This window comes from Misgurnus anguillicaudatus, chromosome 22 (genome assembly GCF_027580225.2).
Source record: "Misgurnus anguillicaudatus chromosome 22, ASM2758022v2, whole genome shotgun sequence".
NCBI lineage: Eukaryota > Metazoa > Chordata > Actinopteri > Cypriniformes > Cobitidae > Misgurnus > Misgurnus anguillicaudatus.
This window is the reverse complement of record NC_073358.2, coordinates 37,659,776-37,672,868: the sequence shown is the minus strand read 5'-3', so window position 1 is coordinate 37,672,868 and position 13,093 is coordinate 37,659,776. Positions and strand designations below refer to the sequence as shown.

At 39.4% G+C, this 13,093-nt stretch overlaps 1 protein-coding gene across 3 annotated transcripts in view; it reads right to left on the bottom strand.

The window, feature by feature from the left end:
• Positions 1 to 2,581: 2,581 nt before the first annotated feature.
• The window catches only part of ap1b1 (adaptor related protein complex 1 subunit beta 1), a 49,330-nt gene continuing 38,818 nt past the window's right edge, over positions 2,582 to 13,093 (bottom strand). For all 3 annotated transcript variants that reach the window (XM_055199050.2, XM_055199047.2, XM_055199049.2), the window contains 2 exons: positions 10,780 to 10,934; positions 2,582 to 3,922 (listed from right to left, as the gene is read on the bottom strand). In XM_055199050.2, the coding sequence (XP_055055025.1) occupies positions 3,848 to 3,922; positions 10,780 to 10,934 (230 nt within the window). In that variant the 3' untranslated portion in view covers positions 2,582 to 3,847. The remainder of the gene's footprint in view (positions 3,923 to 10,779; positions 10,935 to 13,093) is intronic.

Genomic DNA, 13,093 nt, shown 5'->3' with positions numbered 1-13,093 from the left:
AACCAATATCCATTAGAATTTCAGGGATGGTTTCTGCCTGATATAGACATCAGTGGTGGGAATACAGTGTCCCTTCATTTTGACATGGAGCTCTGAATTGCTCCCTATATTTGGTCAACACAACCACAGATGCAAAGTATTTCTTTAGCCTGTCCTGGGCTTAATATTTGGGTTATTAATTTGAATACATTAACCCTTTGAGTAATTTGATTCGCATGAGAAAGGGTGTTTGTTCTCTTACTCCATGTTTAAAATCGTAAATAATTATTTTCTGCATGTCACAGACGTCCTATGCAAAAGAGCAAACTCATTTAAACTCTCAGGGGAAAAATGTAACCGCTAATAGGTGCAAATGACCTTAAAATCCATTTAACATTAATTAAACATGACATATAAATGCTTTTATGAAGGCTAAATTCATTACTGTAAACTAGAAAATCCCATCCTCCTTTGGTTATGACCATAGTCTCTCAAAGAAAAAAAATGATACACTCTAAAAAAACAAACGGTGCTATATAGCACCAAAACTGTTGATTTGAATCGTAACCATAGAAGAACCGTTTTTAGTGCCATGTGGCGCCGGTGAAGCACCTGTGTGGAACCATATAGGTGCCATATAGCACCACTATAGCACCACATTTGGTTCTACATGGCACTATGTGGTTCTGCACAGGTGCTTCGCCGGTGCTGTATGGCACTGGAAACGGTTCTTCTATGATTGCGAGCAAAGAACCACTTTTGGTGCTATATAGCACCGTTTGTTTTTAGAGTGTAGGAAATTTTCTTATTAATATAAATGGTTTTAAAATAGGTTATTTGAAGTAACGGCACAACATTCAACCGTCAAATTTGGAGTTAATTCAACTTAACTCAAAAATAGAAAGTTAAAGTTGAATTAACAAAAAATTTAAGGCAACCAACATATTTTAATTAAAACCAACACATCTTTTTTACAGTGCATATAGCATTTTTTGCTTTCCCAAAGAACCTTTAGTTAGAATTTTTAAAGGAACCATTTGTTTTTTACCTCACACTCTCAGAAATAAAGGTGCAAATGCTGTCACTGGGGCAGTAACCTTTAAAAAGGTCCTAATATATACCATTTATGTTCACATATGTATACATGTGTTCCCTTGATGTATTAATATGCACCTTTTAGGTATAAAGGTGTACTTTATTTGAACCCTTATGGGACATTTTTGGGTCTTAATATGGCCCCAACTTTCTCTGTGTTTCAGCAAATGGAATGATTTTTGGTGACAAATCTTATATTAAAACATATTTTGAGAAAATGCTTTGAAAAAAAAACTCAACAATATACAGTGGGTAAATTTACAACCCTTTTGGGTTGTTAGTGGACAAAAAAATTAAACGGCTGTAAAAATGTATCGGATGAATTTGTTTTGCATAAATCTGTTAATCAACCTCAGTTCTGATCATGTTTACAAAAATTACATTACAGCATCAGATTTTTTATTTTTTTCTCCCTACTTAGTTGTTCGTGGCTTGTTTGCCCTATTGACTTAACATTTTTTTTATTGCAAAACCATGACATCATATAATCATGCTTTCTTGATTGTTGGTGGTTTTTCATTTCTTTTTCTTTTCGTTTGGTTACCATGTGGCACCATTAACCCTTTAGTAGGCCTGTGCAAAAAACAGAGCTTAATTTCTGTCTTGAACATTGAGGTATATGGAGTATAACAGCATATTAGAGTGAGCGAGCGAGCGAGCGTGCGTGCGTGCAATCCACAATAATTTTTTATATTGAAAATCTTTCATTTTGTGTTTTCTTCCCTTAAATCAGTGACATCACAATTAAAATCATGGAAGTTATTTAAACATTTGGTAGTTTTGATCAGTACTGATGTTGATTAACATCAGCCGTTTAATTTAGTGGCTTTCTTTGTCCACGAACAACCTTATAGGGTAGTGAATTTGAACAGCCCACAAGGGTAAAAGAGTACTGCATATATATATACATATATCACTCAAGTAACATTAAGGCCAAAAGAGTATCATTCCAAATTAGGACTTGATAGTTTAATGGGAGAGTTCACCCAAAAATGAAAATTCTGTCATCGTTTACTCACTCTTATGTTGTTACAAACCTGTATAAAGGATATTTTAAAGGAAGGTATTTTGAGGAATGTTTGTAACAAACCATTCATTAGCCCAGTGGTTCTCAAACTTTTTTGGCGTGCAGCCTCCCTGTGTACGGTGTGAATCCTTTCGAGGCCCCCCAAAGAAAATTTATGACATAAAACATTCCGAAACTTAAAATTTGAAGGAAAGAAAACATACTAATTATACAATTAAGTTGGTTAGTAACCTTATTTTTCTGAGGTTGAATTATGCAGAATTTATAATAAATAGTTTTTTCTAAAATGTCATTAAACTGGGGCCCCCCTGGCACCATCTCAGGGCCCCCAGTTTGAGAACCACTGCATTAGCCCCATTCACTTCCATAGTATTCTTTATTCCTAAGTGAATGGTGCTCATTACATAGTGAAGTCATCTCTTACTTCCACAGAAATTTTAACTAAAATCACAATGCAATGACCAAACTATAAAACAGTACCGGTATATAATAGACTTGTTTTATTTTCTTCAGATCAGATGATGTAATCATGACAGAAACCAACAAAAAGCATGTTTCTCCTAGACATTTCAATGTAGACACCCCATGACTAATTACAGAGATACAGAATAAATGAAAGAACAAATATCTGATTAAAAGTAAAACAATAATCAATATAATTCAAGAACATCTTCATGTACACACACACAATGTACTATGTGTCAGGTCAGCAGTGTTTTGTCTGGTGGTCTGTATTTTATATTACGGTAGAGAGTTCATACAAACCCAAAGCTGCTAACCTTAAATTCAGTTTAGGAAAAAACTGTTTTAAAAGAAATTTCATCATGGACATCAGGCAGTTTCATTCACACATCTCTATCATGAATGAGAGGTAACTACATTGTTAAGTGTACAAGATCTTCCTCTGTATATGCATACACGCTCTTAAACATGGAATGAGGGAGGACAGAAGAGGAAACAAAACATGCAGAAATTTTATATTACACAAAAAAACCCATAACAGACACACGGCACACAAAATGGCTAGTGAATAATATTAACCCAGCTGAATATCAAAACATGACTGAAACCAGACAGAGGTATCTACTCAGCATTAATGTAGTGCTTCTGGAGAAACACACAGCGCTCCCTTAAAAGACATGGGGATACACCCAAGACCACGGGATAAGAAGGTTTTCACTAAAAAAAGAAAATAAATAAATGAAGAGCTGAACTGTATGCCAAAACCTAGAGACCCATGCTCTAAATATGAAAGCCAAATCTAAAAACAGTTGAATTTTTTTCTCATAAGAGAAGCTTCAACCCTCCAAACACCCTCCTGCCACAGGATGAACGATGAAATCAAACAGGTCTACAGCTTTAACACGGCTTTGATCCTCTGCACAAGAGGTTTGCCCTCTATGAAAAGTGTTAAAATACACATCAGCGAATGAATTACGTAGTACAGGCAAACAGAAAAACACCTGCATATACTTTATATTTTTATAATTTAGAGAATTTTGTATCTTAGGAGAGAGTGTTTGTTTTTTTAAAGCTTTATATAGATGAAAAAGAGAAAAAGAGGTGTTGGGAATGGACAAAATGATAAAGAATGAGCCAATCAAAGGGCAAAGCACAGTCTGAGGGTAACGCAAGACAATGTGGTTCTCATAATTGGTCCAATCAAATTTAGGTGCCATCCGTCCTGTTTCAGTCACCCAAACAATGCCCAGTAGCTGTGGCATCCTCTTCAGTTTCCCATCCATTTCAGTTCTTCAGCACCAACTCATAGCACTGATACACAAACTGAGAGACATCCGGTGCTCTGCACCTTACTGACAGCTGAGGAAAGACATGGAGAGAGAAAATTAGCGAGAGGTGCATTCGCAGTTATCTCTGTAACATTGACAGGCACATCCTTTTTGCTTAGACATCGATTTAAGGTTGTAAAATTGTTAAGAAGATTTGCATGCTTGAAAGTTCTTTTTAAAGTGAGACAGGTGTTGGAAAAAAGCCAGAAAGTATCAGTGATACTAAATCCCTCCCAGTGCGCAATTATAAATCTCAATCACTGACCAAGTATACCTTCAACAATGTCATATAGATGAACTACTCTGCTGCCATTTTACAAGCTCCAGCTTTCTGACGAAGATGCTGACTAACCTTTGTCTCATCAAAAGTAAACTTTCACCAAACCTACAAGCTGAATTAGGGGGCGTGTACACCAACGATTTTACGGCGCATGTTTTCAATTGTTTCCAATGGAAGCTCAGCGTTTTTCAAATAAGCCAGCAGCTAGCGGTTTTCTTCGGGGTGAAAATCGGCGCCCAGCGGTTTTTCCCGCGCTCAGCGCTGAGCGTCGAGAGTTGAAAAATGTTCAACTTTTGATGAAAAGCTCCGCTCGTCAATGTCAGTTCTCACGCGACCGTCCAATCACAGTGGAGGAGGGGCGGGACAAGTATCACAGCAACCAACCGTCTCACAGCTGACGTATCAGAGCTATCAAAACGCTTAGCTGAAGAAAGCTGGCATTTGGCGTTGTCCAGGCGTTTTCAGCCGCGTTTAAATGTTTAGGTGTGTCCAGCCCCTTACCCTGCTCCATCCTTCCAAAAGAAAATTAAAACTCACCAAATTTAAAGGACCACTCCACTTTGAAAAAAAATATGCTCATTTCCAGCTCACCTTTTTTTACAGTTTTGGAACCCATTCAGCAGATTTCCGGGTCTGGCGGTACCACTTCCAGCATAGCTTAGCACAATCAATTGAATCACAAAAATAGTTTCAATATTTTTTCTATTTAAAACTTGACTCTTCTGTAGTTACATCGTGTACTAAGACAGACGGAAAATCTAAATTTGACTTTCTAGGCCGATATGTCTAGGAACTAAACTCTCATTCTGGCATAATAATCAAGGACTTGGCCACAACACGGCTGCAGGAGGCGCAACGACATTACGCAGTGCCCGAAAATATTCCCCTGCTATTGGGACTATTTTCGGCTTCCTGCAGCCATGTTTCAGAGTATGATGCTAATCAGAATCAATGGATTATGCTAAGCTATGCTAAAAGTAGTAGCGCCAGACCTGGAGATTTAACTCTAGGGGAGCTGGAAAATGAGAACATTTTCAAAAACAGTGGAATGTTTCTTTATTAAGCAAAATCATAAGCATGCCGTGTTTATTTCTGATCAGGTATGATTTAAATTCAAAGTAATCCCAAAGGATCTGATATATACAGAGAAACAGAAAAACAAATCCGAGCTGTTGTCAGAGGAGCGACTGTGCTTGGAGAGGTCGGCATGAGTGGGGACCTCGAGCTACTTGCGACACCTGCTTCCCTCTTTCTTCAAGTAAGCGTATGGCAGACTTTGGTTCTACTTTCTCATGGCCAATCATAAGAAGGATAATAAGAAATTCAGTGGGTACATTTTCTTCCTTCTGGCATAAGAAGACATCATAAGTGAGCAGGAGAGAGAGAGAAGGGGGAAAGAGAGATTTTTCTTTTCTAAATTCAAAGTCTCTCTGGGTTTCTGTGAGATCACCCTGCAGCTTTCTATAAGCTCTTTTTTACTGACAGGATCTTGTAAAATAAAAAATTCAAACATGTGCCTGCACACTACGTTATTGACTCCTAACACTGTGTCCTAATCAGAAAGGACAGTGTTCGACTGTCCCGACAAATAATAGGATTTGTGGGCTACTGAGATCATCAATGCAATTTCATGGCGATTTGTACAAGGTGGCTTATGACGTTGGGTTCGCACTATGACGTTGGGGTAAGGAGTAGGTGTTTTATGATAATCGTACATTTTTGTACGATTCAATTTGTACGAATTCATACGTAACTCTGAATATCAGGCTGGATTTTATTGTGGGCGGGCGCCACAGTATTAGCAACCAAGCGCCTGACACAAAAGTGATCATTACGGATGAATCCATTAACCGAACAACTATGTTAGCAATGAAACTGCAGTCCTGAATCTACAAGACGAGTTCTGTCAGAACTGGAAGATTTTGTCCTGCTATAAGCAGAACGAAGTGATGACACAGTCGCTTTGTAGCATCAGCTTCCTCCATCTGGAGGCGTTTTTATTAACAGTTGCATTGTTCTATAATTTGCCTCTAGAGATGAAATGAGATTAAAAAACAAGCGTGATGCAGCACAGGTGGGTGTTGGGCATGAACCACAGAAAGAAATAAGTGGGGATGGTGCGGCTCGAAGACCTACGGAGAAGCAGCACCGGGCTGGGATTTTGGAGAAGCGTGTAATCAGACGAGGAAATGAAAAAGGATGAGATGTTGGGATGAAGGGAAGGGTGGAAGCAGCGGGGAGCTGCATGTGGAGCGCTGTGGAGGAACGCCTTCACATATTCCTGCTATCAGACGTGAGCGGAAACAGTCTGCGCCATTAGACGCCTGGTTGCCATAGGGACAATGAACAAATTGTGGAGCTTTGTATCTAAAGAAAAGATTACTGGTTACTTAGAAAACACAACACATCGCAGGGAAGTTCGTGGAATTGCTACCCTACCATATTATTCTGTCCTTTCAGACAAATTGTGCTATGACGACAGATACGCACAAAACGGATGTGATTCATGTACATTTCATTCTTTCAGAGTTTTGAGTCCTGTTTTTTAAAGTGGCTATTAGTGTAAGGATTTGTTGAGAGAGATTATTCAAACCATGCACATCTGTGTATGTGTGTGTTTGGGGATGAGACTGGATTAAGAGCAAGTGCTGTGAGATGACTGTTAAAGGATTAGTCCATTTTCCCAAAAAAATCCAGATAATTTACTCACCACCATGTCATCCAAACTGACAATGTGTTTCTTTGTTCAGTCGAGAAGATATTATGTTTTTTTTTAGGAAAACAATCCAGGATTCTCATTTTAATGGACCCCAATACTTAACAGTTTTAATGCAGTTTAAAAATGGAGTTTCAAACGACTCTAAACGATCTCAAACGAGGCCAAAGGGTCCCATCTAGCGAAACGATTGTCAATTTTGGCAAGAAAAACAAAAAACAAGCACTTCTCTTCTTCCTTCGGTCCTGTCATGCGGCAGCACGACCTCACGTAATACATCATTACGTCAAGAGGTCACAGATGACGTATGTGAAACTACGCCCCAGTGTTTACAAGTGTGGAGAAAGAGGACCGTTCTGACATTGTTGTATGTCGAATGATACTAATAAATGTCTTTGTGTCAGTTTATTGTTTAAAATGGGCCGCAAATGTGCGTTTCATATATGTAACATGTGACCTTTCTACGTCATTACGCAATTATGTGAGGTCGCGCTGGTGGGTCACAGGACCGGAGGAAGACGATAAGTTGTGGTTTAAAAGTGCTTATTTTTTATATTTCTTGCCAAAAATGACAATCGCCCTACCAGATAATACCCTTATGCCTCATTTGAGATCTTTGAAACTGCAATTTTAAACTGCATTAAAACTAATAAATGTTGGGGTCCATTAAAGTCCATTAAAATAAGAAATATCCTGGAATGTTTTACTCAAAAAACACAATTTTTTCTCGACTGAACAAAGAAAGACATCAACACTTTGGACGGCATGGTGGTGAGCAAATCTGGATGTGTTTCCAAGAAAATGGACCAATCCTTTAAGGAGCAACTCCTTTGAAGAAGGCCATTCCAATTGGATTACTCTTGAAATGCAGAAAGCACTTCTATTAACGCAACTTCTGTGTCTCCTTGCACTACCCACCCTTGTGTCACAAGCTCACAACAAAATCCACAGAATTAAAAAAAAATAATAATCCACTGAAAAATGTCAAAGCTGCAGTTTGGATACTTTTATCCATCTCAAATGCGTGATGATCACTGACTGTCAACATAAGTAGCATTTTTGTTTGGTCTATTAAACTAGATGTTAGGAAATCACTAGGAGTTCAGACGCAAAACCTGCTAAAGGCCAAAGTATAGTGGCTTTTTTATGTGTACGTGAAGGTTCCTGTAGAGGTCTTCACGGGTCCACTTAGTTCCGAAAACCGAGGTCCGACCCGAGACCCAACTGGGTTCGGGTCTAAATGTTTCACATGTGCCTCGGACACGGGTCAGGTACAATAATAGCGCCATCTTTGTCTCGGGTAATTTAAAATGAACGTGTTTGTGCCGAACAGACCTGAGAAGACCCAAAATCTCTGGCGTGTGTGTGTCAGTGTCCTTTTCAATCCTATCATCTGTTTGCCAAGAGCGCTTGCGACATTGTGTGGCTGGCGGTAGGTTAATTTTCGTTGAGGCAGACATGTCAGTTAATTTTAAATGTACATTTTAGCGGTTACCTTGGTGTCGTCGTCAGATAACAAAGTAAAATAAATGGAGCAGCTCGCCAAATTGGCTGCAAGGCCACCAGAGTTTCTTTCTGATTGACAGCTGCGTGTGGGTCTGCAGAATGCACACACGTCAGTGCCATTTACATTCGGTTCCAGTCGGGTTTTTAAAAAATTGCCACTAGTTCAGGTCGTACTTGAGTCTAACCCCGGATTTCCACCGGCTGCGCAACGGCTGCGGATCCGCTGCAGAACGGAGGCGGAGTCAACCGGTTTCCATTCAAGTCAATGTGTGTATTTCCATTGACTGCGTTCCGAATCCGTCACAGCACCGGCCATCCGCAGCCCTCCGGATCAAATACGCAGAGCTTCTATTTTTGCCGAATAATGGACAGCTCCGCAGGACGGAGCCATTACTATATCGCGTGATCATACCTGAATTCGCGAGATCTCGTGTTGTGATCTGGGCAGGTCCAGCAAAACGTCATAATTTAACGTCATAATGGGCGGAGACAACTAGATATCGCACGATCATCCCGTGAATTTGCGAGACCTCATGGGTTCTCGTCACTTCAGCATGCAGCCGCTCTGCAACAAATACGGAACTGGTGGGTATTGGTGGACGGCGGAGTGCGGAGCCGTAACGCAGCGGAGCCGATCTGTGGAAATACGGGGGAATTTTTTTGGGTTTATCTCGGGTCGGGTCTTTCTTTTTAAAAAAATATTTATGCACGTCAGGTTCGGGTATGAAGTGATACGGGTAATTTACTAGGTCCTTGTACAGTGGGCGTGACAATTTTAATCATTGGAAGACTGCGCGCGCACTGTACTTGGATTCTGTGGCAAAAAAAACTATTTTTCACAGCTGTTCGTTTGACTGTGCAAAAAAGAGACTACTTCTGGCTTAAGTCCATCTTAATTTCTTGTAAATTAGCATATTTTATCAGACAAAAAAAAACTAAAAACTGGTATTTCTAAATGGCTTAATGGCAGGACTAAGCAAATTTGACACGCACATTTTTGATAACATATAGTACAAAAGCATTTTTGATGTAGGTTGCGTTTAGTAGCTTTTTGGCCATCTCAAAAAAGTTTGTCGTCCCCGAATTAGCATGGTCATTCAAAACAGTTGCTCTTACAACCAATCATGTGCTTGATATTAGTGAATATTGTTGTTTATATTTGATAGAAGTGATGAAAAATAATGGAAATGTCATTGTGCAAGGGTAGTAAAGAATGAAAAAGATGTATAGGGTTTAATTTAGGTGCGACTAAGATTCAAAAAACATATTAAAGGATCCCAACCTCAATATCCTGCATTGTGATGTCATCAAGTACAGACATAAGCAAAAAACACAGAAAAAATAAAATAAAACAACACAAAAAAGCACACACATTCTAACATAAAGGCAAAACAGATTAAATGTAGGGGGCAAGATGGTGAAATAACACAATAAATATGCTAATACGCTAAGTCTTATGCCAGATCAGATAAAAAAAAAGCTGTATATGCTGATAACTCTGAGGAAAACAAGTAAACATATTAATCATCTCTGTCACCAAATTCTCAAGTGTAAACCAATTTTCCACCGGGAATGAAGAACATGAGAGATTTGAGAGAAGAACTGGTTTCCTACAATTTAGTATGACATTTTTATTTAGGAAAACATGAGAGAGATGAACGTATTGGACTCTGTGATGACAGCCAATTGCTCAAATCAAAGGGATGAGAGAATGAGTGAGGAGAGAAAGGACTGACAGGATTGTCATCCGTTCCTCAAAATCCTTATCTCATCCACCCGGGAGCACTTAAACTGTGCCTCTGCCCACAATCATTAGCCGCATCTTGAAACTTCATGAGCTGCATACCTAAACAGTATTTTCAGTGTGGGGGTGGAAGAGTGTGGACGTCATTGTCTAGGTTGGCAGCTTTTTAGCTTATTGGCGCACCCTCGACAGAAAGACTGCCCCACATGGTAGGCAACCTAAATATGATCCTCAAATCCCAAAAGCAAAGCATGCTGTGTTAACATCCTACTCAGATTTGCATCATGTTGACTCGACAGACTCTAAATTCTGAATGTAGTCTCCTGTGAAGAGCGCTATTTGTGTGGCTCTTTGTGAGGCAGCTCTGTGTTTTGAAATTGATCTAGTCTTTGATCTTCCAACAGTGTTTTCCCCTCTGACCCTCTTCTTTTTTCTCACTCATACGTCCACATACAGATCATTGTCTGGCGTGTTTCTTCGCCATGACTCAGAAGGAACTAATAGGGGTGTTTTTCAGTGAAACACACTTGCTCACAGGTGGCCACACAATTGTCTTTAGCATCCTCCTGGTTTTATCGATCTGTATGTTTTGTGGTACTTTGCTCTACAACATCCTTCATTTCTCTGTTTAATTTCACTTACCGTATAGTTAGGGTTGCCGGTCTGCATGCGCAGTTCGGCCAGCAGCCAGATGCCGTTGGTGAGTTTCACAGATTGGTACAGCATGTCCTGCCCGTCTACTGTTCTCTTGGCTATGGTGAAGATATTACTGCCCTGCAGCTTGTTGCTGGCTGCGTCTGAGTTGAAAGAAATTACTCGTTAACAGTGTTGGGCAGTAACTAGTTACTTGTAGACACTTACTGTAATTTTATTACTTTCTCTGGTAACTAGTGGTGTTACTATTTACACATTTTTTATAATATTACAGTTACATCCCAAAAATGGTTACTAATTACTTTTAGTCACAATGTTACCAACGCAGGAAGAAAAATCAGTATTGTATCAGGTCAGTATTAAAAGTTAATTCTTAATTGTACGCAAAATCCGATATCCGCCAAGCTATTCTGTCATCTTTTCTCTGTATTCCTCATTCTCTGCAATAAATGAAACAAATCAGCTCAACAAATCACAGCGCACCATTCCAAGCATTGTAAACAACAATGGCAGTGCGTTGAATACACACAGAATCCTAGTTTTCCTCATCTACTTTGTACTTTGTGATCAACAAACAAAAACCAAATAATTATTTTGATGGCAGTGATAAACCTGTGGTGGTTTTCTGTGGCAAGGAAGAAACTTAAGCCATCAAAATCAAATAATTTACAAGAAAGGCACTCGGGTAAAGGAAAAATGCCAGCTGTTGCTTGTTCTCACATGACAGGATCAGGCTTCTGTCATGCTAACCCTACAGTCACATTAGCTACAAAAGTGAGCGACACCGAGCGACACGTACTCGCTTGATGGCTAGTTTTTAAAAGCGGTATCAAAAGTCACTTTAGAGGTATTGTTAAGTTACAAGAACGGTGTTTTTGGATTTAAAGTATTTATTTCTCGATAAAAGTAACAAAATATATGAGATAAAATGCCAAACTTATCAGATATATACATAAAAACGCATTTTCCGCCATCTTGAATTATTTTCTCAGACTCGACCACAGACCTACATCACGCTGCTCCCTCACTCCGATTGACATTCGCTTTGTCGCATCGCTCAGCATTTGCATAAAATAGCCTGCTTGTCTATTTTGGCCCCGCCTTGCTCGCCCAGCGGCAAGCTCGTCGCTTGTCGCTGGCAAACGGCCAACTCCCATTGAAAATAAATGGTAGCCTGTCGCTCTGTCTGTCTCTTGTAGCTAATGTGACTGGGGGGGGGAGGTAACACATTGACCCCAGAGGATCTTATGAAAAACTTGATTACTTTATGCAAAGTCGATGAATAATCGAGCAGGACCAAAACATTTTACAGCTAATCGCCGTCAAAAAAGTTCAGCAAGGATGACCGCAGCAATGACAGTGTTCTTAATATGACACAGTAAGTGTTTTGATTAGTGATGCACCGATGCATCGGCCGCCGATATTTATCGGCCGATTTTTGATGAATTTGAAACCATCGGCATATCGGCAATAGCACGAGAAAGGCCGATACCGATTGTTTATTAATTAACCGCATAAAGGCAATGACTTGCATGTCTGTTGTTCAATTAAAATGATTTAATGTTTGGGTGTGCACTAGGACTGTTCCGAATACCATTTGAGCTTCGAAGCTCTAGTAGAAATCAAATCAAATATTCAAAGCTTCGGAAGGAGGAGCTGAACATATTTTTCTCTTTAATAAAGGCAGGAATCTGTGTGTGTATGTAGCGGCGTGCCTGTCACGCGTGCTGCGAGAACAGCATTAGTGAAACAAAACACCAGCAATACTTTTAATAAGGTAGCCTAACATTTTTCTAACAAACAAACACTCCCGTATCAGAAATTAGAAGCATAGTAATTATTTATTACGTAAAGGGTAACTTAGGCCATTTAAATAAAACAACGTAAATAAATGAACGAATTAATGAAGTTCAACAAACTGTAATAAAACGGTAGCATACTTTCAAAATCAAGTTTATTTACTAACACTTACACCATCCAATATGTTTTTTCATCAGTAAACCAATAAAGAAGATATTTTGCAGAAACCCCAGTGCTCCGTCATGCAAGTCAACCGATCCGCCACTTTAAGCATATATATCTAATACAAAAGTAATCCCCCATAACTCCGTGTGACATATTGACGTCTTGTGAAGCAAATCAATCCGTTTTTGCAAGAAACTGAACGTTATTTACAACACTATTAGCGTGAATGCCAAAGCAGGAAGGGCGCTTTCTGTTTGAGGCGATCTCTTCTTCTACTGGCTGCGTTTGATGGCTGTTGGCTATGGATGTTGATCTCTCTGCGCCACCTATAGAGCTG